General features: G+C 41.1%; 1 protein-coding gene across 1 annotated transcript in view; it reads right to left on the reverse strand.

The window, feature by feature from the left end:
• The window catches only part of th (tyrosine hydroxylase), a 53,356-nt gene that overhangs the window by 2,978 nt on the left and 22,433 nt on the right, over window positions 1–27,945 (reverse strand). The window contains exons 3-12 of the mRNA XM_059973924.1: window positions 26,662–26,836; window positions 25,571–25,659; window positions 17,649–17,716; window positions 17,479–17,529; window positions 15,731–15,876; window positions 13,737–13,872; window positions 5,777–5,846; window positions 3,995–4,051; window positions 3,742–3,837; window positions 2,149–2,282 (exon numbers count right to left, since the gene is read on the reverse strand). Coding sequence (XP_059829907.1) covers window positions 2,149–2,282; window positions 3,742–3,837; window positions 3,995–4,051; window positions 5,777–5,846; window positions 13,737–13,872; window positions 15,731–15,876; window positions 17,479–17,529; window positions 17,649–17,716; window positions 25,571–25,659; window positions 26,662–26,836 — 1,022 coding nt within the window. The remainder of the gene's footprint in view (window positions 1–2,148; window positions 2,283–3,741; window positions 3,838–3,994; window positions 4,052–5,776; window positions 5,847–13,736; window positions 13,873–15,730; window positions 15,877–17,478; window positions 17,530–17,648; window positions 17,717–25,570; window positions 25,660–26,661; window positions 26,837–27,945) is intronic.

The following is a 27,945-nucleotide window of genomic DNA, read 5'->3' on the forward strand; positions in this document are numbered from 1 at the left end:
TTTCTGAGTACTAGCAGAAGTATTGTTGACAACATACTTTTAGCTTTGGAACTTGGGCCAAACTAGTCTAGTACATTTCCATGACAATGTGGAAAACTGCCTGGCTATGTCCTGGCTGGGTAAATCCAATTATTATCTCATCATTGATTGCGGTTACGAATTGCATAGCTCATTTCTGCTCAAGCCACTTGGTTCCACATCTAATAAGCAGCCACAGAGGCGAGGTAGAAGAGTCAATTGATATTAGAGAGAAATTTTCTGCAGGAGGTCAAACTTAGCATGAGGATAACGGTTGCGTTAGTCCGAGAGCAAGGAAGAAAGATTGTCTCAAGCAAGAAAGAGTATATACAGCTTGCCTGTAGATGGTTTTACCAGTCCTCCCTGAATTTCCCACCATTGACTCCCACAAGATTACTATTGTCTGAAAACTAAACTGGTCCAAATACATTAATATTGTGTCTACAGGTACAGTATCAGACCGAGTGATTTAGTGACCCATTAATATCTTTCTTGTCTATAACCTATCGACTACCTTCAAGGTACAAGTTGGGACTATGTTAAAATATTCTTCTGGATGTTTGACTCCACAGTCACACTCAAATAGTTCAACATCACCTGGGGTAAAGCAGATTACTTAGCTCTTGCCCCATCCATCATCTCAATCACTCATTCCCTCCACTACTGGTACACAGTGATGCTTGAGTTTACCATCTATGAGGTAGACTGCAGAAATTTGTCTTCAATGTTTTGGTGGTGTTTCCCAGTCTTCTCACAATTGTACCACATGGGAGGAGGAAAAGGGAGACGTGGAAATATCATTATCTACTAATACCACTCCATGTCGTGCATGAGCCTGACATGGAAATACGTCACCATTCCTTCATTGTCACTGGATCTAAGCTCCCTACAGATGTCAGTGTCAGCAAGACTGCAGCTGCTCTAGAAGATGGCTTATCACTACCACAGTTATGGATGGGAAGTGAATATTGACCTTGCCAGTGAAATTACATTTTATAAAAAAAAGAATACCATTCAGTCCATCATAACCCATTATCTCCCCACATTCATCTTTCATTTAATAGTAATGAGGAACAGAAATCTGAGTCTTGGTCTCTCATCCAAAAATGCTGAGGCTAAACTGCTTAAACCCACAAGTGCTTCTTGCAGGTTATTAATTTTGTTATAGCTGGGGGTGGTGATAAGGACAAGCTTCCACTAGCTACTAAATGCTCACAATGGTGTGCACCTCAAATAGTCTCTGGTCTTCACATGTGGCTTAGTTACTAAGCCTGGTTGAACCATTTCTACTTGACAGAAGGGGTAAAGGTGGGTCACTGGTGCCTTAAACCAGTATCTTCGGGCAGATGGGGCTCATCAGCCATGGTTGACAGCTCATCGAGGAGAAGGAAAACTCTGATCTCAAACCTCTGCTGCCTTGTGGCTACACCCACTCATGGGAGTAAACCATGAGTGAAATATCTGGAGGTGGAGTCCCTAAGGCAGTCCTACATTGAGTTCAATGTTGACTGGCAACTCCTGAGATGCGTCTGGTACCAAACTGTATTGGTGTCTGCCATTCCTTTGGGTTCATCAGATGCGTGGAGAGGGGGTGCTTGCTACATGGGCAACAGCTTGCTCTCTATATTGCACTGTCCAGGCTAGCACATCTAGACAGTTAGGAAGCAATATCCACGGTCAACTCTGACCGATGGAGGCCTCAGTTCAACTTCTTCCACCTTAATCATAAAAGGGAAGTTGTCTAGATAATTGAATCAAATGAATAGCTTGCTGGGTAAATTTGGAGAAAAATACCAAGATGGCTATTTCTTACTGAGGACCGCCAGGTGAGCCAAATTTCCCTCCTCATTGGTGAACCAGTTGAATCTTTAAGTTTTTGAAGTTTCAGGCGGCATATTCTGAAGTTTCATAGCCATTTCATTTACCAACAACAGCTGTGTGTTTCCAGGTATTTATAAATTAGCTTGGTAACCTTTGGATTTTCTTGCTCTCTCACTTCTCTCCTGCTCTGAATTGCCTATCTTGACCAGAAACAGGGGGATGGTGAGTGAGCAGGGAGACACGTTTGTGAGTCAATGAGGTAGAAGTGTGTATGTTTTGGCTATGTTGCATTTGATAATTGCGTCTTACCTCAGCTTCTCTTTAGCATCACTGAAACTTTCAGATACAAAGTACACTGGCTGGTACGTCTGATCCTGATATGGCTGGATCGCAGCTTCTGAAGGGTCGAAGTCCCTCAACTCAGGTTCACCAGACAGGGCATGCTGTGTACAAATCATTCAGGGTCAGTGCTTGCTGAAAACCTGTCAACCTAAATTTCCATGTCAGCTTTAAATTTTGCTTCATCCATTCCGGAATAGAAAGACTTGTTTGCATTTTCCAACCATTTCAAGGAATTATGTGTATTAGAAGTTTAAAAAAATCGACTATTTCTCCTTCCTCATCAGCTTCCCCAAAGCTGGCATACTTAAAAAAAGCATTTTTGCCAGGTGCCAACTTGCTAAGGATCATTTTGGAAAGCTCCTGAAGCAGGAGTGGGGATCATGACACATAATTACTCTGTGGCTGCTTGACCTGTTGAAGGAAATGCACCAAATGCGCGCTGCCCGCTCACTCACAACATCAGCATGACTCAAGTACTGAACATAAAGAAGCTCCAACCGCAACAGTAGCCAACTTCTTGAGTGGCTGGCTTGTCCTGCTTCCAGCCCATCTCTCCTTCATAAGGGGAAGTTTATTTGTGGCTGCAGGGCAGTAGTTTAAGGCTATTGTGGATATTATTGCTGAGAGATTTGTAGTGGATTATAACTATTGGATGTAGTGCTGGAAGCATTTCTGCAGGAGTTGCAGAGTAAGAGGTGCATGCTCATTGCTCTGGTGGCCATTTGAGACAGCATTGATAAGAGATCAAAGCCATGTTTCAATGCAGTAGAAAGTTCAGCCGGCTCTGGTGTGTGGCCACATCTCTTCTATTGCACCGTAGCCCCACAGACTGCGCTTTCATCCAAATGCACAAGGCAAGCGTATCATTGCATCTTTGTACACGTGATGAGAATAAAACAATTACCATTTTGTTTCATCTTTCATCACTCGCCTACCAGCGATCTCTGTCCATTACTGCTCCAGTTAAATAATCCTGCACTCCATCACACCCTGACCCACTTAGAATGCCACAAACATTATTGTTTGAACGCTTTGGCAGATATTCAACCATGATCAGCTTTAGCCTTAATGCACTATACGCTCAGTTCAGGAGAAGCCTGGAGCTCTGCCTCATAGCATGAGAAATGAATTCCCACTAGTCCTAATGCCCAAGGAGGTCATGAGTGAACCTGAAACAGTTAGCACAGGCACACTGCCAAGCGAAAGAGCTAAAAACATGGAAGTTACTAATCCTCCCTCACATACATCCTTCCCTTCATTCACAGTCTCATCAAAGATTATTTTATAATGACAAGAAAAAATTACGCTCAGGGTGGCATTTGAGATGCTAAGTGAGTCAAGGTACCAGAAGAGTATCTGTCTCCCTAAAAATCATGTTATTCTGTAGTTGAGATGGAGTTGTAGGGTGTAAGGTGGTGGGGTGTGAGTGGGGGAGGTGGTGAGGCAAAAGCAGGAAGAATTCAGAACCTGAAAAACTAGTTTTAAGTAAAAAGTCTCTTTGTAAATTGAAGCGAATAATCCGGAATGAATAAAGATATGTTTATTTCTGATTTCACTTACAATGAGTTCACCATACGAGGAGAGCAGTCCGGCTCCGTAGGCTCTAACTTCTCCATTTTGCTTGCACAACCCAAACTCCACAGTAAACCAGTAGAGCTGCAAGAGGGAGATTCCAGAGAATAATTACCCCGCTCACCTATAGTTGGGCTGGTAATTAATGGATGTTTAGGTGCTCTTTTTAAATTGTTTATTCTTTTAAAACAAAAATCAGGAGAAATATGGTTTTCATGCAGCACAAATGCATTAAACTCACAGTAGAAAGCTTTTCAATCTCCTCTTCTGTGGCTCCGAGGGAGGCGAGGCCAATATTCTGAGGTGATAGAGGGTTAAATAATAATGACTAACAAAACAATTTAATTGGCAGTGCAGACACAATTCACAAAGTAATGCCTTTTTTTCTTTAGGCTGCAGATCCATTACGATTCCATATCGAGCCCTTCTTTCAGCCTACACCTCCCTCAAATCCAAATTCCATCCCTCACAAGGACAGAGGCAGGAATACACCGGAACACCATCATTCCCTTACAAATCATATTTCACCTGCACTTCGATAGCCTCCTCAAACCGCCAAAGTTCCTCAGTCAAATTCCTGAAGTTTCAGCAAAACTAGAATGAATCCCATTGTCCTGCTATTTTCCGATTGTCCTGTACCCCATTCTGTTTTATATACATTATCATATGGCTATATATAACTATCTTCCCTTTTTTTAATGCATGTTAGCCTTCAATTCCTGTGCTACAGCATTCGCCATTCTAAAACAAAGAATCAGATACTTCAGGTGCTGTAAATCTGAAATATAAACACTGGCAGGTCAGGCAGGTCTGTGGAGAGACAAGTACCAGTATAGTGTGAGAGGCAGACTCCGAAGAATAATTAATTATCCTTCTTTTCCCTATTTGGTATAAGGGTGAAATGAGGTTATGTTGAAGGAACTTCAGCCTGAAGCATTAACTGTTTCTCTTTCCACAAATGGTCCCTGACCTGCTGAGTGTTTCCAGCCTTCTTTGTTTTCATTTCATGTTCAAATAACCTTCCCATTTACCTCCCCCTGCACTCATTTTATCATCATTTGACATCCCAGGGATATGAGTATTTTCTATTCATTATCCTTTAAATAATAGTCCCTAGACAGAAGCAAATCAAGGGATTTCCTCATGTACTGTTAAAGATAACAATAAAGGGAAAAAAAAGGAAAAAAATAGGGAAAAAAGGGTATGACCAGTAATGTTCACAATGCAGCTGGTGGAATAACTCACATTCCTGCAATACTTACCTTTAGCCACAAGTTTTGATGTCAGCAGCTGTAAAATATATCTTTTATGTCAAATCTAAAGTCTAAAATTGATTATGATTCTATTTATTACTCGAGTGCATAACACTTTACAGTAACTTTTGTTCTTTACAGTGCTGATCGGCTTTCTGTCTGAAAACACTGAGACTATCAGTTCTGCAGAATCCAGTCCGATCATTCTACAAGGTCAGTAACCCAGCACCCGGAGGCAGCAGGAAATCAATGAATCAATGAAGCACCCACACAATTTACTTTAACAGTATCATGCCAATCATATGGTATCACAGCACAGAAAGAAGCTATATTTCTATTACAGTGTGCCAGCAGTTTGACACATTGATCCATTTGGTGGCCCCCTCTCCCCCACGCATTCCTCATTGCCCTTGTAAACCTCCTTGCGTCTGAAACTAATTTGATTCCTTTTTGTGAGTTATTGAATATGCTTGCAATGCCCCTACAGATAGAGCATGTAGGTTATAACAATTCACTAGGCTACAAAAAGAAAACCATCTCAAATCAGCTTTAAACCAGCAATTAATTTTGCATCCAATAATTGATGAATATTTTGCCAATGAAAATAACTTTCTCTTTGCTCCCCTATCAAAATTCAGGTTCATTTTGTAAACGTCATATGATTCTTTTAGCTTTCTGTGCTCTAGCAAGACCAGTCCTTGCATTCTCTTCATGCTGTGCGCTTGTTGTTTTGTGGCGTAAGAATTTATAAGGAAGGAAGATGGAATTACCTGAGAAAATTGTGCAAATGTCTTGTCAGCCAAGATGGGCACATGACCCAGCAGTTCATGGCAACAGTCCCTAAATAAGAAGAGAAAGAGAATCAATTTGTCGAAATGGCCATTCCAGCAAGAGATGGATTCTGTGATAAAAACAAAAGAAATCTATTACTGTATACTTCTTATTTGTTAAAATACGTTAGGACGGATAAGTCCCCGGGGCCTGACGGAATATTCCCCAGGCTGCTCCACGAGGCAAGGGAAGAGATTGCTGAGCCTCTGGCTAGGATCTTATGTCCTCGTTGTTCACGGGAATGGTACCGAAGGATTGGAGGGAGGCGAATGTTGTCCCCTTGTTCAAAAAAGGTAATAGGGATAGTCCGGGTAATTATAGCCAGTGAGTCTTACGTCTGTGGTGGGAAAGTTGTTGAAAAAGATTCTTAGAGATAGGATCTATGGGCATTTGGAGAATCATGGTCTGATCAGGGACAGTCAGCATGGCTTTGTGAAGGGCAGATTGTGTCTAACAAGCCTGATAAATGTCTAACATTTGACAAGGTTCCACACGGTAGGATTATTCAGAAAGTCAGAAGGCATGGGATCCAGGGAAGTTTGGCCAGGTGGATTCAGAATTGGCTGGCCTGCAGAAGGCAGAAGGTTGTGGTGGAGGGAGTAGATTCAGACTGGAGGGTTGTGACTAGTGGTGTCTCACAAGGATCTGTTCTGGGACCTCTAATTTTCGTGATTTTTATCAACAACCTGGATGTTGGGGTAGAAGGGTGGGTTGGCAAGTTTGCAGATGACACAAAGGTTGGTGGTGTTGTAGACAGTGTAGAGAATTGCCAAAATTGCAGAGAGACGTTGATAGGATGCAGAAGTGGGCTGAGAAGTGGCAGATGGAGTTCAACCTGGAGAAGTATGAGGTGGTACACTTTGGAAGGACAAACTCCAAGGCAGAGTACAAAGTAAATGGCAGGAAACTTGGTAGTATGGAGGAGCAGAGGGATCTAGGGGTACATGTCCACAGATCCCTGAAAGTTGCCTCACAGATAGATAGGGTAGTTAAGAAAGCTTATGGGGTGTTATGATGGTAGGATATTGGAGTTCACACTATATCTGTCTCCATATTATATTTCTGCATTTATCTTATTTATTTAGAAACACAGAGAGGTGTAGGCCCTTCTATGCTTTCTGGCCCATCAAGCCATGACAACCCTGATTAACCCTACCAAATCATGGGACAATTTACAATGACTGATCAACCTACTCGGTACATATTTGGCCTGTGGGAGGAAACTGGAGCAACCGGGGAGATCTCACACATTTCACAGGGAGGACGTAAAGAGGTTCCTTACAGGTGACACCAGAAAGGAACTCCAACTCGGGGCACCCCGAATTTTGATAGTGATGTGTTAACTGCTACTCTACTGTGGCGTCCCATTTTGTCTCTCAATTGTAGGCATCAGATGTTAAGTTATTTCAGTTATGTTACACGAATCCATTCTGCCTTTCACATGGGAAAAACCAATTGTTTTTATCTTCAAGATGTTTTAGAAGAAACATTCTATTTAAGGTGGAAGTCATTCAAGTGCGATTGCTGTAAAGTGCTCAGTTATCAGAGGCCATCTAGTGTTCAGTTTATCATGTGTAAGTACCCTTTATATCAGGTTAAAGACAAGATAGATCTACAGCATGCTTTTCACATACTTCAGGACACCCCAAATCACCCAATAAGTTAATTTTTAAATGCAATATTATTGGAGATATAGCAACCAGCTTGAATGCAATAAGCTATGTGATAGTGACCATTCATTCTGCTTTTATGGTGGAACAAATATTAGTCATGGTAATATGACTAATTCCTTGACTCTTCTAATGTACTGAGACAGACCTTCAGTGTCCACTTAAGAGGGTTTGAGAAGGGGAATCCCAGATTAGCATGTCACTAAAATGGCAGCACTTCCATTTATGCTACAACTCCATTGTCACTGCATTAATGTATCAATCTTAAGTTTCAAGCTTGAAGTTCTTGAGTGAGACCTAAGGCTGATTTATACTTGTGCGTATAGGCTATGCCGTAAGCCTGATTTATACTTCTGCATAGGCTGTAAGCTGTGCGAGCATGCGTTGGTGTGCGTCAAAAGGCTAGTTGGCGGTGGGGTTTCTATGCCACTGTGTTGAGTTTCTTCGTGAGAGACATGGACGAGGAAATGCATTTCAAACATTTTCATGTGTCAGCAGGTAGATTTGATGATTTGGTTCATCTATTTTGCAACAGATGTGTACAGACATGGCGGAGAAGAAGCAACCGGAAATGCGTAGAAGAAAATGTGATGCTACTCAGCGGACCAATCACAGTTGTTGCAGTTTGCGTTGCACGACGCGTGAGTTACTTTTTTGGGGAGGTGCATGTCACCCTACAGTGTAGGGTACACTCTACCTACAGTGTAGATTCAACACAGAAGTATAAATCAGGCTTAAGTCACCATTCTCTGAACTAGAGGGAAGTACTAGTTCAACTGAGTCACAGCTGAGCTCCTTTATTTCTAGTTCTAAATTAGACTCAGTGTGTTGAAGGCCATTGCTGGCTTCTAATGATGATGATTTGAGAGAGTTCTTCAATCACTTTCAATAAGATTCTGCCATCCTACTCCAGATACCCAACCAGACTTTCTCCTTTCGTGGTCCTGAAGAGTCATTTACTTAGCTACAAAAAATACACTTTAACTCAAATGCTCATTATTTTTACATGATTAACAGAACATATTTAAAAAAAAAACAAAAATCAGGAGATTATCAGTTATAAGTCCCAGATGGACAATAGTGACCTTCACTTCCTGATATTATAAAGATAATTCAGCTTCTAATTCTGGTTATCAAGACAAATGTAATAGATTTTTCTATGTGGATCATCGTCAGACATCCTGCTCTTTTTATGATAAAGGAAGAAGCAAATACAAAGATAAAAATATGGTCCGCTCAAGAAATCATGAAATTAACAGTCATTCAGACTGACAGGACACCTGCACGAAGCCCTGGTAAAAGAATTCACTGTGGTTGTCAAAGTCCATTATCTGTATTGGGTAGGAATGATGTCTGCCAAACGTCTGCTTTAGGTCACAATGTTAATAGTCCAGTCTTGAATTTTCATCATGCCCAGAGGCTCTTCTACTCCCTGACCTTCAAAGAGACAAACACACTGAACCTAAACAACGCAAAGTACGACATTCAGGGCACTGACTGTCCACCTTAGAATGTATCCACCTCAATGCCATATTTAATTTAGTGATGTGTCCTTATCAGTCTTGGCATCATTGATCAAAGCTGACACCAAACCCTCAGGGGTAAATAACTCACCAGCCTCTTTCAATGCCTTCTGTTTTCTTCTGCTTATTGTCAAACTAGTGAGAGAAAAATTTACTTCTGGAGTGCTCAGGCAGATCCATCAGTGAGGAAGCAACAGAGGTATATTTCCAAGTCAGGATGGTGTATGAGTTGGCAGGGAACTCTATAGTTTTTCTAGGTCTGGCCTCATTAGCACGTTCAGGGTGGCAATCCTGAGACCATAGCCCTGGAGTTCCAGTCCTTTAACTTAGCACCTAACTCCCTGGACACCCTTTGCAGGACCTCATCTCTCGTCTTACCCATGACATTAGTACCTATATGGACCATGATCTCTAGCTGTTCACCCTCCCACTTAAGAATGCTGAGGACTTGATCCAAGATGCCTTGGGCCATGGCACCCAGGAGGCTACATGCCATCAGTGAATCTCATTCTCACCCACAGAACCTCCTGTACGTTCCACTAACTAACGAATCTCCTATCACCACAGTGTGCCTCTTCTCCCCTCTTCCCTACTGAGTCACAGACCTAGACTCAGTGCCAGTGACTTAACAACTGTGACTTTCCTCTCTCAGGTCAACCGCCCAACAGTATCCAAAGTGCTATACCTGTTGTTGAGGGGGATGGCCACTAGGTTTCTCTGCATTGGCTACTTAACACCTTTCACCTTCCTGACTGTCACCCAGTTTCCTGTGTCCTGCACCTTGGATGTAACTATGGGAACCTCATGGTGGGCAGACTACAGGACAAGGAGCAAGTTGATGCTTGTCTCCATTTCACTGATTAAAGCAATGAGGGAGTTTGAAGTACGGAAGTGAGTGCGGAGGGGTAAGCACTGGCTGCCTGTCTTTTGATCACTCTCTACCAGAGAGGGAGAGGTCTGCCACTGGCCCGGGGAGTGTTCCCTAAGGTTCTTCTACATTTTGGATGTAGACCTCAGAGTATAGACTCTTTCTTTCACAGAGTATATAGTTTATATATTCTGCGTTTTTTCGCCTGATCTTGCTTTTTTTTGAGCAGTGAGGGGGAAACGGGGACCGACATGAATAATCTGATTTGTTCGTTTTTTTTTGACAGCTGATATGCCTGATCTGTGTTGTTTGCATTTTTGTGCAGGAGGAGGGATTTGAGGTTTGATGTACCTGGTCTGTTTATTACTCTTTTCTTTTTTGCGAAGAGATGGGATTTGTGAGTTGATGATTGTGCAGCCTTTCTTTTTTTCATGGTTTCATGGCTACCTGGAGAATTAAAGAGTTTCAGAGTTGTATACTTTGGTAATAAACAAACTTTTGAGCCTCTATATGTCCTGTCTATCACCCCTTCAGCCTCCCGAATGACCTGGAATTCATCCAGTTCCAGCTCCGACTCCTTAACACGGGTTGCTAGAAGCTGCAGCTGGATGCACCACTCACAGTTGTGGTCATCAGGGACACTGAGGAGCTGCCTGTCTTCCCACATCCCGCAAGAAGAGCATTCTTCTATCCTGCATGGCATCTCTACTGTCCTAGCTGAGCAGATATAAACAAAAAGAAACTTAACCTAGAGCTTTGCTTTCTCTGACTGAAGCCCCTCTTCACTGAAGAGCTGAAGTGTCGAGATCACCACTGTGACGAAGGCTGCTGCAACAAGCATAATCTTGATCACAGTGCAATACTAGTTTGTCCCTCCATGTAATAACACTTGGAGCTTGTTTCCATTGATCACATGCCAGGATTTTCACAGTAGCTCACTTGACCTGCTCAAAGCCACAATCACCTCATGACTGCTTGAGAAGACATCATAGCCAAGGCTCATTCTCCCCTTTCTAAATAGCCAACTCATTCAGTGCCTCATCAGGGTTGATGGTAGAGAGTTAGTAACTTCAAATGTTAACATCTTGTATGACTTGTCCTGGGTCTAGTGCAAAGCAAGCAGCATTATGAAGGACCCCACGCACCCCTCATACAAACTCTTCTCCCTCCTGCCGTCTGGTAAAAGGCTCCAAAGCATTCAGGCTCTCACGACCAGACTATGTAACAGTTTCTTCCCCCAAGCTATCAGACTCCTCAATACCCAGAGCCTGGACTGACACCTTACTGCCCCATTGTCTTGTTTATTATTTATTGTAATGCCTGCACTGTTTTTGTGCACTTTATGCAGTCCTGGGTAGGTCTGTAGTCTAGTGTAGTTTTTTTCTGTGTTGTTTTTTACATAGTTCAATGTAGTTTTTGTTCTGTTTCATGTAACACCATGGTCCTGAAAAACGTTGTCTTGTTTTTACTGTGTGCTGTACCAGCAGTTATGGTCAAAATGACAATAAGAAGTGACTTGACTTGATGCAACCAGAAAGAAGGCATGCCTGTGTCTCCACTTTCTAAGAAGCTGAATAAGATTCTATATGTCACCAAATACTCTAACAATTTCTACAAATCACTGCAGAAGGTATCCTGACTGGCTGAAATTTCAACATACAGGAATTCTAGAGTCTGTAGAAAGTGGGGGATACTACCCTGTCCATCACGTCCCATGTTCTACCTCAATGAGGCAAGAATGGACACCGGACCACTGGAAAGTGATGCTGGAGAGGTAGTAAACTGGGGGGAGGGGGGGGCTGTGCGATGAAAGGACAGACAAACTGAATAAGTATTTTCCATCAGTCTTCACTGTGGAAGACACTAGCAGTATAGGGGAAGGTCCAGGTGTCAGGAAACATGAAGTCTATGAAGCTACCACAACTTGAGAGAAGGCTCTTGGGGAAACTGAAAGGTCTGAAGGAAAATAGTTCACCTGGACCAGATGGTGTACACCCCAGAGCTCTGAAAGAGGTGGCTGAAGAGATTATGGGGGCATTAGCATTGACCTTTCAAGAATCACCAGATTCTAGGATGATTGTGGAAGACTAGAAAATTGCAAATGTCTCTCCACTCTTGAAGAAGGGAGAGTGGCAGAAGAAAGGAAATTATAGGCCAGTTAGTCTGACCTCAGTGGTTGGAAAGATGCTAGAGTTGATTGTTAAGGATGAGGTCTCAGGGTACTTGGAGGCACATGATAAATAGGCTGTAGTCAGAATGGTTTCCTCAAGGGAAAATCTTGCCTGACAAATCTGTTGGATTTCTTTGAAGAAATAACAAACAGGATAGACAAAGGAGAACTGGTTGATGTTATGTACTTGGATTTTTAGAAAGGCATTTGACAAGGTGCCACACATGAGTCTGCTTAATAAGCTACAAGTCCATGGTATTACAGAAAAGATCCTAGCCTGGATAAAGCAGTGACTGATCGGCAGGAGGTAAAGAATGAGAATAAAGGGAACCTTTTCTGGTTGGTTGCCAGTGACTAGTGGTTGCAGGGGTCTGTGCTGGGACTGATTCTTTTTACATTGCATGCCAATGATTTGGATGATGGAATTGATGGCTTTGTTGTAATGTTTGCGGATGATATGAAGGTAGGTGGAGGGGCAGGTAGTTTTGAGGAATTAGAGCGGTACCATAGGACTGAGACAGATTAGTAGATTGGGCAAAGAAATGGCAGATGGAATACAGTGTTGGGAAGTGTATGGTTATGCACTTTGGTAGAAGAAATAAAAGTTGACTGTTCTCTAAGTGGAGAGAAAACATAATAAAAACCTGAGGTGCAAAGGGACTTAGGAGTCCTGTGTGCAGAATACCCTAACAGTTAATTTGCAGGTTAAGTCTGGCATGAGGAAGGCAAGTGCAACGTTAGCATTTTTTTCAAGAGGACTAGAGTATGTTGAGTCTTTGTAAAGCACTGGTGAGGCCTCACTTGGAGTATTGTGAGCAGGTTTGGCCCCCTTATTTTAGATAGGATATGGTGAAACTGGATATGGTTCAAAGTAGGTTCACAAAAATGATTTCAGGATTAAATGGCTTGTCATATGAAGAGTGTTTCATGGCTCTGGGCTTGTATTCTCTAGAATTCAGAAGAATGTGGGGTGACCTCATTGAAACCTATCAAATGGTGAAAGGCTTTGATAGAGTGTAAGTGGAGAGGATGTTTCCTATGGTGGGAGAGTCTAAGACCAGAGGACACAACCTCGGAATAGAGGGGTGCCTTTTTAGAACAGTGATGAGAAACAATTTCCTTAGCCAGAGAGTGGTGAATCTGTGCAATTCATTGCCATGGGCAGCTGTGGGGAACAAGTCTTTATGTATATTTAAGGTAGAGGTTGATAGATTCTAGATAGATCTCAGTACATGTGACAATAATAAACCAATTCCAGTTCTATTATGCCTGAACCAGTGCACACGAGAATAAACTTGCCTCGGATGGAGACTAATTATGCATTCTCCACCCCATTTACAGATGCCACTAGCATTTTATCTACTTTGCCTTTTCATGAAGCACAGCAATTCTGTTGCAAAGTTATGTGACAGTACCATGCTTTCTCCCAACATGACAGTAATTAACTGCTCTAGACTGTGTATGAGAAAAGGAATCCAATCAGACCAGCTTATCCAACAGTAATGTAAGCAACAACAGAAGTTCACAGAGTTCTGTCACGCTCCCTAGAGGAAGCAGACTGCACTCCAATTAAACCGACAGGCGCTGACAGACAAGCTGTTCATTTTCCAGCATTTGCTTTTTCATTAAAAGTTTTTATCGACTCATTTCCAGTTTAGTTTAACTTACGGCTCAGGAGTGTGCATTGGCGAGGAGGCATGCCTGACGTACTGTGTGCACTGGAAAACTCGGAAAGCAAGGCTTGCCAGGAAGTCCCGGGCCGAAAGCAACCCAGCCACAGGCCAGAGCTGAAATCCCGAGTGTTCTGAACAAAGAAACAAGCAATACTTGTTATGCTAAATCAGAACGGGTCTTAACAGTGGAAGCATCCATTCTTTAGTTATATGAACATTTTAGGTGTTTATAGATGCAGCTTGCTGCGGGATAGAAGAGACCCATAGAGTCAAGGGCAGATAGTCATTTTCTAAGTGGGAAACTAAACTTTCCAAAAAGAAGACAGTGAATCAATACTTAATTTAATGCAGGTATAAAAGGTTTTGAGGCTGAGACCCTTTGCATATCCTACAAAGAGACTGGCTCAGTAAGATTAGCTTGGCTTGGACTAACAACTGCCTCACATGGGCTCTGGAAAACCAAGATGCATTTGCTTCAGGATAACCCCAATAGGATAAATAACTTCACTCTTTGTTGGCATGTCAGACAGATCCATTTTCTTGTCACACGGGTCACTGACTCCCAGTATTTGCCCTCCAACATGCAAAATGATCATGGTTCTCCAGCTCACCACACTTCAATCATCACCACTGCCACCCTCTCTCCTGTCCTCCAAAGTTACATCTCTGTGGCTGCTCCCTTACATTTATCTGCATGATCCCAGTCTTCAAGAAGCTTCCTCCAGTGAGCTGTTTGAAGTGCTGTCTATATGGTGCATGCTGCTTGCCATTGGTCCAAGTCCCAATATTAAGTGTGAACTGACCCTAGATACCCAAGGTCAGGCTGTGTCCTTTACATTTCCTTCAGGGTGAGGAAGTATCTTCCAACCAGTAACTATGCCAACCACTTGCTGAACTTGATGCAACGTACTCATTACAGTTAAACGAAAACCTTAAAGACTAGAAGTTACGAAATGGAAATCAGCACATCTTTCTCTTGCCAAAATCTGGATGAATGTTAGCTGGTCCAGCATCACTCTAGTTGAGATCATTATAGGTGCCATTGCATGGTACGTGGTTCCCAGCCAGTGTTGATGTGCAGTTGAATAGAGCATTTGAAACATTATATGGGGCTCTTTTTAAGTCATGGGAAAGCCAACAACACTCAGCTCAACAGGCTGGAAACATGTGTCAGTAACTATGTTCAACGTGGCTGACCTCAGTTTGACCTACTGTGAAATATGCTGAGCAATATAACTTCAGAACAGCAATTTTGCGCAGCACTGCAGACGTGAAATGGTATTGTTTTTCTCAACCTTTTTTCACATCCCTAAATCCTTCAAGAGCTGGCTCAAGCATATTCCTTTTGACCAACTGCCTCTGCTCACAAAGCAGGGGGATGGTGCGATGCTTTACAGCATCTGCCACCAGCAATTGTAGTTCAATTCCCACCGCTGGCTGTAAGGAGCCTACACATTCTCCCCATGACTGTGTGGATTTCCTCCAAGTACTCTGGTTTCCCCCCACATTCCAAGGACATGCAGATTAGGTTTAGTATGTTGTGGGCATGCCGTGTTGACTCTGGAAATCAGGCAACACTTTCAGGCTGTCCCCAGCATATTCGCAAAGCAAATGACACATTTCACTGTATGCTTTGATATTACAATGTACAAAAGGCAAATAAAGCTAATCTCGATGCCCTGCCTCTCCTTTGTTTTTGACAATTCTTCTGTGAATTTCCTTGGGACACTTTACTGTGTTGAATTTGCTGTATGAATAAAAGTTGTTGCTCTTTCATCATTTTATTTGTTCTGATTGTATCTTCTTGTCATAATTGTGTATAATTTATAATTGGTTTACTGTTCTTCTTTTTGTTGTTGTGTATCTGATGCTTATGATGGTGTTGCAAGTAAGTTTTTCATTCCGCTTGTGCATATGACAATACACTCTACCCTGACATTTTCAAATAGGTCTCTTTGATAAACTATTAACATTTAAATCAGTGCCAACCTTTCAAAAAGCAGGAGACATCCTCAAGTTGAGGGATGTTATCCTCAGTGTAACAGCATTGCCTCTCCAGTAGCCTGAAAGCCTCCAGATGTTCTGAACAAGCATGTGTAGGATACAGAGTTTTCAGGTTTGTGTACACTTCTCTCCTGTTGTACAACAACACAGCACAAAGGTCAACAGTGCATACAGTTAACCAGGCAAGTGGCTGAATGTTCCAAATTCCTTAGGTACAGTGGCTGTCTGACAGGCCACTTTGAACTTCTGCTGTTTATGAAGCTACTGATGTAATAAAGATAACAACCAATGGTGTGAGTTGTCCCAGGAATGTAGAGTTCACTTGGAGATCTGAGACTCTAATGCACTTTTCTCTCTGACCATTGTTCCTTATGGAAATAAAGCCAGTCTTTACACATGAGAAATTACATTATCTCCAATTCCATTGGGTCTTTAAAAGTTGATAGCTATTGCTAGAGACAGTTAAAAAATGATGGGAGACTTAATTGTGAATCATCAAGTGAACATAAAATTGGAGCACATTCACCACTACATTGGCTGAGATTAGCACAACTGTTGCTCGAACTTTCCTGATCTGTAACAGCTCATTAACTAACTAGGAGGTCCAGTCCTCTGGTGACTCATCATTGGCGCCACCTCACTCTAATACCTAATTTGTGATTACAAAGCTGCGAAGCATGCAGCCAATGAGGTGTTGCTGCAATGTCGGGAAATGAACACAGCAGGATCCCATCAGGAGATAAGGGAACAGAGTATGAGTTTTAATGGATTCGGAGGGGTAAGAACTGGCCAGGATACTGGGCAAAATCCACTGTTTCTCTGTCTTTGCTTCTGATGCCTGAAGGCAAAGTTCAGTGCCTCATGCAACAGATGGCATCACTGACAATTCAGCATGCCTTAATTTCAGCTTTGGAAGGTCGACTAGAATTATGTATTCAAGTTACTACAGCGGGGCTTGAAATTATACCCTTCCTGCTCAGAGGGAAGTAGGCCACACTGAAATATATCTGACATTGCAAGACACGGGGAGGTGTGTAGAGTTAAAACTATTGCGTTGCACTAGGTTGCATCAGGAATTTGATCACTTTTGACCACGACATGGCCCAATGCACCCCTGCCCTCTTGTCTACCATTCGTCATCTTGAAAGCCTCTGATGTATCTCCCCTTATAACATGAAGCTGGAAACCAATAGGGAGATCTCAGAAACATGTTGGAGCAGAGTGCAGTATCTCCAATACGAGATGGTACTGCTGGGACTGAAAAGCACTATTTTCTGTTGACATAGAGATTTGATGGGAAGCTGTCTGACTGCCACCTGAGCAAGATGTGCTTAAAGCTGATATGGTCTCTTCAAATTAGAAGCCACCTCATTCCTCCTGTCCCTCAGTTTGATGAACAAAACACTATTAGTCAAAGTTATTTTTCATATATTTCAAAATTCCTCACAGCTAAAAAATTCTTTCTGTTTTATATAGAGTTCAGACTGAGAAGAAAGTGGATAAATTTTTTTCTGGAGATATCTTAATATAAAAATCTGCTACTTAATGCAGTAGAGGGAAACCATTGCTACATGGAAAATCATCAATGTCAGAAAAGGAGAGTTGGGATGCTGGGTTAGTGAGTTTAATTAGGTCAACTAGCTTTATATTCCTTAAGATGATTACATATTATAATCACATCAGAAACTTAACCAACAGAAAAAAATACTTAGTAGAATATACAGTAGACTAACCAAGTTGCAATTTCTTCTGTGGTGTACTTTACTCTGGGGATTGGCTCACCACTGCAGAAACAAGGAGCAATTAATATTCGTGGTTTAATATAATTCTTGTTTAAGATGTCAGTGAAAGAGACAGTGTAAATTCAAACAACGTGCAAACTTGGAGTGTGCATGCGACTTACTACTTATAGTTTAAAGCAATTTCTGCAATCTGCTTCCGTCGCTCTCTGTACTTAACATCAGAGAATCCCTGTAGTAAATCGACAAACAAAAATGAGAATGAAACAAGGCGACAGTGTTATATTCGACAATTCATTAAGAATGCAGGCCCTGTACCAATTATCTCCCATCAGAGAGGTGGGATGGTCATTACTGATTTGCCCTAGGCTTCAACTTTGTTTCTGTGTCAATTCCTCAGAGCTTGCAATTCTCCAATTTTTTTAAAAAAAATATCTGCCTGATTTCAGATACCTGCAGCCTCTACAACCCCAAAGTAAAGAATTCCAAAGATTCATTTCTTTGTGGCAACAAATTCCAATGCATCTTAGTTTTAAATAATTGCATCCTTATCTTGTGAGTATGACTCCTTTTTCGAGATCTTCCCTCTAATGGAAATATTTCAAGGTCTACCCTTTCATGCCCTTTGGGATCTTCTGTGCTTTAATAACTTCACTTCTCATTTGCCTAACTTTTCAAAATGTCAAAGCTATTTGGCCACGTGATAAAAGAACCATCTTTTCCCAAGAAGTAGCCTAGTTAATGATTTTGGACTGCCTCCTAAAGTAGGATTTGGAAATCCGGGAACCGGACCTGTGCACATCCATACAAACTTCTAGAATTCAATGAAATATCCACACAATGCTGGAGGAACTCAGCAAACCAGGCAGCATCTATGGAAAGGAGTAAACAGTCAACATTTCGGGCTGAGACCCTTTATCAGGACATGGGACTTGTGTGATTGACAGTAGTGAAAACCAAGAAGAAGCTACTGACATGGGGAACGAAGCCCTGAACATGGCCAGAGATGGAGGACTCATGAAGGGTTTTGACTGTTTACTCTTTTTCATAGATGCTTCCTGGCCTGCTGAGTTCCTCCAGCATTTTGTGTGTGTTGCTTGGATTTTCAGCATCTGCATATCTTCTCGTCTTTATAATTCGATGTACCACCTTTGTTACTCACTACTAAACTCTTAGGTGGTGCTTTCTTTTTAATAGTTAAATGCACCCAGTGGATTTTCCATGCCCCAAGTCTGTGCAGTTTCCTTCTTTCTAACTGTCATGTAACAATTCATCCCCTTTGGTGCCCAGCATATATTTGAAGACTTTCTTCATATATTTGAAGACGTGGTTATAAAACCAGAAATGGCAGTCTAATGCACAAGCCAATGCGCACACTTACAATAAACAAGTGGATGGGGATGTTGGCTGTAGCCACGGTAAGCTACACAGAAACAGATGTAAAGTACACTATGTGCTTCGGTATAATGTTAAGTCTGGGCTAAGTCCTGTAAACTTCCTGAGCTCTGCTGGGACGTAGCTGAAAGTTTATAAGATTTTAGAATTTGTCTATTACTCAATGAAAACAAATCATAAAAAGTTACACTGATCTTTTTGGCAGGTTCTTATATTCAAGATATACGATAGGGACCAGCTGTGACCAAAATAAAATAAACTACCAAGTGATGCTGGACTGCACATTCCACAAACCTAAAAGGATCTGGGGTAAGTTGCGGCACAATGTCAAATGATCGTTTAGTTTAAATAAACCACTATTTAAGCTCTGAGTGGTATTTATATCATGTTGAGCTCTATTATTTTTAAGAAGATGTTCACAGTGCTAAAGGTTGTGCTCCATTTCTATCAGATATGTGGAAATCAAGCATTAGTTTATATCAGGTACAGGTTGCAATCCTTCAAGAGGACCAAAGCCTTGTTGTTGGGTTTGGAGACCTGCGTGCCTTAATGACCTGGACAGCTATGTTGGCTGGAATCAGGGCTTTGTGCTTTGGCTCTTGTTAGAGTCACCCATATCAAACAGGTCAAATGGTAGAGACCAGACTAAGAGTGGTGAACCAGTCCTACAGGTTTAGGGGTTTAGTTCAGGGCTAACAACCCTGACTAATAAAACAAAATTGTTATGGAAACAGCAATGAAAAATCTTTCTACATCTGAGTGTGATGGTATTCCGGAGTCCTCGCATGGGGCTTGCGTGACTGACAGTAGTGAAAACCAAGAGGAAGCTACTGACATGATGAAGGAAGCCTTGAACACTGCCAGAGATGGAGGCCCTTCCTTACTGCCCTAAACGCAATGGTGCAACGGTCAATAAAATAAACAGGTTGTGATGAATGTAATCCTGCACAAGCCAGAAGCTGTAACTACATGAGGAGATCGTCTTTTGTAGACAACAGTGACTTGTCTTCTGCACCCAATGTAAAGGTGAGTAGAGATTTGTAGAACCTTCCCCTGAGTATCTGCTTTATAACAGGAGTCAATATTTAATCCACACTTAGTCTGAGATGTTTATTTATGCCAAAGGAATGAGGCATTGTCACCTATTAAACCAAGGGCAAAGTGTTGTTAAAAAGCAGGGGGTATACCAGGGGAAATCAGGCAACAGTTCACTTCTTTAACCTTCTCCCTTGTATTCCTTTCTCTTCCACTATGTTGTTTTCTCTTTCTTTCTCCATAATTCCACATAACTGGGAATTATCTGCTGGTCATGATCGACAGGTCACAATCCAGGCCAGCACATCAGGTCCAAATGTTTTTGAACTGCTGGGAAAAGACAACTCTCAAAGTTTACTTTTGGCTTTATGGGAGACGGGGGACAATTCCAGGTGAACGACTTCAATCCCATAACTGAGTCTACCTGAGTAATATTGACACATTGATTAGCAATAAAGCTAGGCATATCTCAACATATTATCCTTTAGTGGAACTGAAGGTGGGACTGTTTGGAGGGTTTTGCTGTGTTGTAGCAAGTAAACCTTTCAAGATGTATAAGCCTTGTAGGTTATATTATTCCTCTCACAGACAAAGGGGTGCCTGCAGCCTTCAACATGAAGTTCTAACTCGGAAAGCCAAACAACTGGTAAGGAGCAGAAGTAGCTAGTGAGGGGTTGGGGGGTGGATGGCTAGTGGAGGGAAGAGATCAACCTCCTGCAGGCTATCATTGGTATAAAGCGTGATTTCATTCAGGGGTCTGTGCAACCACAGCTGAAGGAAGTGGCAGGTGACAAGGGATATATAATCCCATGCTCTCTGTTAAGAACTATACCAATGGACAGCAGGAAAAATGGTGCACATTTTGGAAAACTAAAACCAAAAAAAAGGATGAGTGTGCGCTAGGCAGGTCAGATGCATTGGAGGCAGACAGATTGCACCTATCCCTATTGATGTAGCAGTGGATACAGGGTCTTGGGAATGTCCAGGCACGATTAACTTTGCAGGCTCTGCTTTGCAAAGGCAATGGTGCCATCTGCTGGCCTTTAATCTGCGAACAATATCAGCAACCATGACTCTGGTGACAATGAACTCATTCATCCCTCTTGGTTGCAGCTCTGTTGCATTTGTTGTTGGGTTAAATCCCACTCCAGAGAACTGAGCACAAACTGAAGGATGTTACATTATTGTTGTACTGAACAGAAGGAGTGCGACGCTGTCTTTCAGTTGAAATGTTTCTTGCACATCTACTTTCTTGCACAGATGTATGCCATCCATGTCATTAACTTGGATGGAGTGCTCTCCCTGACATCCCTCCATGAACACCACAGAAAATCAAATGGAAATGCTGCACTGTTGTTTCTGGGGAGAATGCCGTGCCTACGTCAATTCATAAATACATTGTTGACAAGTCCTGAAAGTCATGACAGGAATGTAAATCTATGTTTTTCTTTCTTCCCTTGCTATTCCAAAGTTCATCCTCAAATTCAGTAAGTTTCATGTTTAGTTCAATCTATTGCCATTCTCGTCATCATGAGCCTATCCAACACACTGTTGCCATGGGAATAATGTCACTCATGTGGCCCACAGCCCAGTGGGCATCTGCTCTTTCTCTCTCACCAGTTGCATTTGTTTCCGCTCAACAATGTGCACTCCTCCTCACATGTTCTCTTTATATAGTTCAAAGCCTCAGATTTGCCAATAAGTCTTCCCCTCCAGGCCACAGGGACAGCTAAAGAATCAATGCTAGAACATCTAATTAACTGCACGTATTCACTTTAATATAATAAATGTGATATATATTCATATGGATGGAAATTAGGATGGACAGGAAGAGCAGAATAGAACCCACCAAAGATCTAGGAAGGTCTGAATCCTCAATTTCCTCTTATCCAATAGTATTTCTTTAAATAATGCTGTCCTCTGCAGTTTTCTACAGGAGAATCAGGTGCACGGGTGTAAGTTCTTCCTTAAATTAGGTACGTTTTCCCAAAATATGTGCCGACTTGACACATCAGAGAGATAAAAGCAAAATTCCTCTTGCCCATGTGACTGCAGACCTGTGGTAGCTTGAGGTTCATCCTATTGTCAGTGTGTGTCCACACATTAAGCAGGTAAATTGTATTACAATGATTTGATGCTGCAGCTCCTTGAGTGTGCCTGGGTTCCAAGATTTAACCAGGAAGTAGCAACTTGAAAATGTGCTTCTTCTGGATGCATGATAATGATTGAAAGAAATGTAAATGCCCTGTGAGAGCTCAGTATGGAATAGTGGTAAATGAGGACGACAAGTTACACATTGTGGCATGTATGATAGGACCATTTATGAATGGAAACTATTGAGTACTCTCATCTTTCATAAAATGACCATCTTCTTATGTTCTTGGGAGTTCAGGTGTGCACCTTGAGTTGACTTTGTCTGCACTGCTGTCCTCTGTGAAATGAGGCCACAGTGTTATCTAGAGAGACCCTTCTCATCATTGGTAGTAATCTACACTATCACTATTTCATCCATCAACATGTTGGCTTCATCACATCTGTAGTTTCTTTCAGTTTCATTTACTTCTGACTTGAAATCTAATGAATTTTTTAATCTGTTCATTTTTAATCTTCTGTACAGGTACTGGAAAAACTGCAAGTACATTTAACATCTTATTTTTAAGAACATTAAATAAGAAGTTAGAGTAGGGTAGACTGACTGTTGGGTGTATTCAGTAAAGACAGACTCAGCCCCAGACCCTTTGATGTTCAATGGATCTGGCCTGAAGATATCCAATAATTAATCTCCACAATTCTCTGGGACAGCAGTGAATAACAACCTCCTAGATTAACAACCTCCAAGAAAAGAAATTCCTCATCTCCATCTTAAATAGATGTCTTCAATTATTATTAAACTCTTTTGTCCTAGATTGCTCCATGAAAGGAAACACCTGATGGGTATGTCCAATGGTTATAGACTCAGACCATTCAACCCTCACTCATGAAATAGTTATTTTCATCTCAAGAATTAACCAAGGAAAGTTTAAATAGAAATTGGCCCCTAATTGGGTCAGGCAACCACACTGCTTATGTATTCAGAATGTGGACTCACTAGTATGAGAGTTTTGCACATTTGTAACGAGATTTCTGTCTGTAAGGAGGTTGTACGTTCTTCCACGACTGGGTTTCCTCCAGGTACTCCAACTTTATCCTGGTTGGTAGGTTAATCGGTCATTTTAAATTGTCCTATGATTCGGGGAAGGTTAAATCAAAGGTTGCTGGGTGGGGTTGCTCAGAGGGCCAGAAAGGCCTACTCCGGGCTGTATCTCAATGAATAAATAAAAGACTTCCTTTATATGCACACTGTATCCCTAGGAATAAATGCTAACATTACACATTCCTGCCTAATTACTTGCCATTATTGATGGAGTCTTTTCAGGAGGTGACAAAGTTGATTGATGGCAGTGAACAGAACTCACATGGACTTAAATAAGGCATTTGATAGGATCCCTCATAGTTTGATTCAGAAGATAAAGATGCATGGGATCTAGGATAAATTGCAGTTTGGATTCAGAACTGGCTTCCACGAAGAACAGAGAATAGGGTTGGAAAGCTGTTATTATGGCTGGAGATCAGTAATCTCGTTTGGAACCTCTTTTGCTTGTGATACATATTAATCATGTGGATGAAAATGTAGATGGGAAAATTAGCAATTTTGCAGATGACACTAACACAGGTAGAGTTGTAGACAGTGTGAAGGACTATCAAAATATACTGTGAGATATGCAGTCAGTTGGTTACAGATATGGCAGATTGATTTTAATCTGAACAATTGTGAGATGTTGCAATTTAGGAGGTCAAATGGAAGAAGGACCTACACTCAGTGACCTCTTTATTAGGTACACCTGTACACTTGCTTGTCAATGCAAATATCTAATTAGCCAATCATGTGGGAGCAATTCAATGCATAAAAGCATGGAGACATCGTCAAGAGCTTCAGTTGTTGTTCAAGCCAAACACCAGAATGGGGAAGAAATGTAATATAAGTGACTGAGCATGGAATGATTGTTGGTGTCTGAAGGGCTGGTTTGAGTATCTCAGAAGTGGCTGATCTCTATGGATTTTCACACATAATAATCTCTAGAGTTGATAAAGAATGGTACAGAAAACAAAAAAGTCCAGTGAGTGGCAGTTCTGTGGCCAAAACTCCTTGTTAATTGGAGAAGTCAGAGGAGAATGCCCGGACCAGTTCAAACTGACAGTAACTCAGTGTTACAACAGTGGTGTGCAGAAGAGCAACTCTGAAAGCACAACATGTTGAACCTGAAGTGGCTGGGTTACATCAGCAGAATACCATGAATGTGCACACAATTACCACTTTATTAGGCCTGGAGGTACCTAAGAAAGTGGCCACTGAGTATATACAGTTAATGGAAGGCCCATTAATAGCATTGAGGTACAGAGGGACCTGGCGTTCAGATGCGTAGTTCACTGAAAGTGGATACGCAAGTGGAGAAGTTTAGGAGAGGGTTAATTTAAAGGCAAAATGAAGAGCAAGCCTTTTTAGGCCTAGGGTGATAAGTGCCTGGAATAGGCTACTGGGGTGGTAGTGGAATGAGGTAATTTGTGAACTTTAAGAGGCTCTTAGGTAGATACATGAATGTGAAGATATGAATGGAAAGATATGAATGATAAACAGGAGGACATTTAGGAAAACTTGGTATCAAGATTGGCACAACTGCTGCACTCTTCTATGTTATATTATCCATTATTTGAGCCGTATTCTTCTTTTTCTTTATTTTTCCACCAAAACCTCACATTGACTATACGATATTCCATCTGCCAAATCCTTGCTTCTCACTATCTATACTCATTGTAGACTCATTATGTCCTCCTGCCCTCTACCCCTACCTCTATCATATAACATAGTTTCCTAACTATCTTTAAAAGTCATCAGCAAATTTGGCTGTGTTACAATTTGTCCTTTCATTCAGGTCAGTAATATTGGTGTAAGTAGTTGAGGTTCCAAAACTGTCACCTGAGGAACTTCAATGGTTATAACCTGTCAACCTGAAAATAATATACTTATCACCACACCTGTTTTAAATAACAATTAATCTTTACCTATAGTCTGCTGGCTGCTGACACATAACCTCCTGGAAACCCATGCTACTTTCGTGATCCTTTGGGAGTGGGACCACATTCTGCAGTCTAGTGCAGCTCACTGTCTAGAGCTCTTATTGAAGAGTTCCCCATTAGTTCTGCTCTAAAGGTGCAATGGTAAAGGAGTCTGAGCAGAGATCACTCACCAGGAATGACAGAGCTGAATCAAACCTTGTTCTGCTGAGAAACATTGCAGACAAAATGATAACCCAACTTATAATCACTAATTCTACAATATGTTGAATGGAATGAATAATAGGTGGTAAATGAATTTCTTTTTATTAATGCTGCAGCTGTTCAGTAATTCGTCACTAATTTGTCTAAAATAGCAAGGAAGTAACATGCTCTTTGCAACACAAGAAGAGGCGATACAGCCAACTGCTCTGTGCTGGCATTAATGATTCTCACAAAACTTCTCCTTTCAGCTTCATTTTAACTCTACCCTTCACATTGGAAGCGTTTGCCTGTCCTGAGTCCCTCAGCAAGAATCCTTGTCGTAAATTTTTTCGGAACTTACCGGATGATCAAAATCCAGGTCAGGGTCATATTTTGAAACCAGTTGATGGCACCTGTCTAAATCCGACAGCTTTTTTGGAAACCAGTGATCTAGAAATAAAGACAAAGTGCAAAATGTATGAGTCAAAGAGCTACTGATGACTATCCATTTGTTCTGGGCGGTGATGGACAGAATAACCCTGTGGCATTTCCAAAATAAAAATCGATGTAAGAACTAGGAGTACTGATTGCAGGAAGGAAATGCTGCAGAGCAGCTGAGTGTATCTCAGCAAGGTTGTGAGTGCAGTAGATACCGATGAAATAAAGCATGAGAAGAAAGTAAACATCAGAGATGTTCAAAGTTCAGCTGTTCTATGTTATTTAATTAGTCTTTGCAGCGACTGTAAAATGAGTCAGAGTCTGCTCCAAGGCATGAAGATGTGAGAGACTGCTTAAAACCTCACTCTTTTTGGCATTTCAATCATCTGCACAAATATTCAGCAGAAGTTACGGTTATGGATCACTTATGTGAATGCAATACTCTGATTATAACTTGTGTATTATATAAGCATGTTCATTGAATACATGCATATATAAATTACATCTTTAAATACATCTGCACTTTATTTATTGTGTACCAATAGAACCTTCAGCTGAATGTTCCACACAGGTAAAAGAAACAAAACCAGCTGAAATAAATATAAGCAGTTTGTCTCAGTTGATAGTACTTTCTGGGTCAGAAGGATTTCAGCTCAAAGCCTGCACCAGAATTTGAGAACGTTAACAATTCTGATGCTCCAGTGTAATGCATGGATGCTCCAATCTGCAGAGGGGTCTCCAGCATGTCTTTATCAAATTAAAGACCCAGTGGCATTATTTAATCTTGGTTGCTTAGATAGAATTCTCTTTCAACTAACAGCACAAATGGAAACATGGGATCTGGGTTACTATTATGTACAATACAGGTATATATAATTATTTATGTACAGTATATGTAGATAAATAATCTGGATAGAAATAAGTGGTATTCACAGAAAACTAAGCAGTTTGGGATTGCATGATCTAACAAGAAATATGTGATGGTCAGATCGAGTATTAGGACTCCACTCTTACATTTCTCTTCTTTTGTTGTTTTCACTTCTTCAGCAACTCTTTTCAAGGAACTGACCAAGGTGCTGATATCCGAGCTGTTTGTTTCACAGCGGATGAAGAATTCTAATATATCTCGATTATCTTTAGATTTCTTAGATGGCCTTGTTTCAATATGATGTATCTTAGTTTCAAATGTCTATAACAAGGTGAGAAAAAATTAAATTTTTAAAAACAATGCAGAATTCTATAGTTTCAATAGAATATCATAACATCCAGGTACCCATTTACTTTCTCCTCTAGCTTACCTATTACTCCTTTCCAATATTTCCCCGAATAAAAGGTAATTTATCGATAACAGTCCATTTGGCATTCAAACAACAGTCATCAGTTCAGCTCTATTTTAAAGGAAGACCTAGTTCAACATATCCAATTTGCAGGAATTTATTGTTTTCACAGTCATTTAATCTAGTCTGAAATGTGTAGGCTTCGTGTAAGAAGCCTTATGTATTGCCTTGGCTAAGGGGGGGGGGGGGTCAACTTTATTCACCATATACATTTGCATGTATTAGGAAATTATGATGGTGCTACCTGCAATAAAAATAGAAATATTCAACAATTATACAGATGAAATAACTATTTAAAATGGTTATAAGTACATACATGGAATGAAATGTGCATAAATACATAAATATGCAATTTAGATAAGAATAATTATAAAATTATTATTATAATTATACAATTATAATTATAAATATAATTATATAAACATAATTATAAGTATAAAAGTCCTAGTCCTTTCTCTATTAGTATTATGATAGCAAAATTGTTAAGAAATCTTCTCATCAAAGTATACAAAATTAATTCTGGTGTTGGTTTGTAAACTACATTATTCTACTTTTTGCAAAAAATCTATATAAATTACAGAATGACTTATGAAAGGATATGGCTGTCACTCCTCAGTAACCCCTTGCTGGTAACCCATAAGATATAGGAGCAGAAGAAGGTCATTCGCCTATTGAGTCTGCTCCACCATTCAATCATGGGCTGATCCAATTCTTCCAGTCATCCCAACTCCCCTGCCTTCTCCCCATACCCTTTGATGCCCTGGCTAATAAAGAACCTATCTATCTCTGCTTTAAGTACACCGGATGACTTGACTTCCACAGCCGCTCATGGCAACAAATTCCAGAGATTTACCCTCTGACTAAAGTAATTTCTCCGCATCTCTGTCCTAAATGGAAGTCTTTCAATCCTGAAGTTGTGCCCTCTTGTCCTAGACTCCCCTACTGCGGGAAATAACCTTGC

This window comes from Hypanus sabinus, chromosome 7 (genome assembly GCF_030144855.1).
Source record: "Hypanus sabinus isolate sHypSab1 chromosome 7, sHypSab1.hap1, whole genome shotgun sequence".
In the NCBI taxonomy this organism is placed as follows: Eukaryota; Metazoa; Chordata; class Chondrichthyes; order Myliobatiformes; family Dasyatidae; genus Hypanus; species Hypanus sabinus.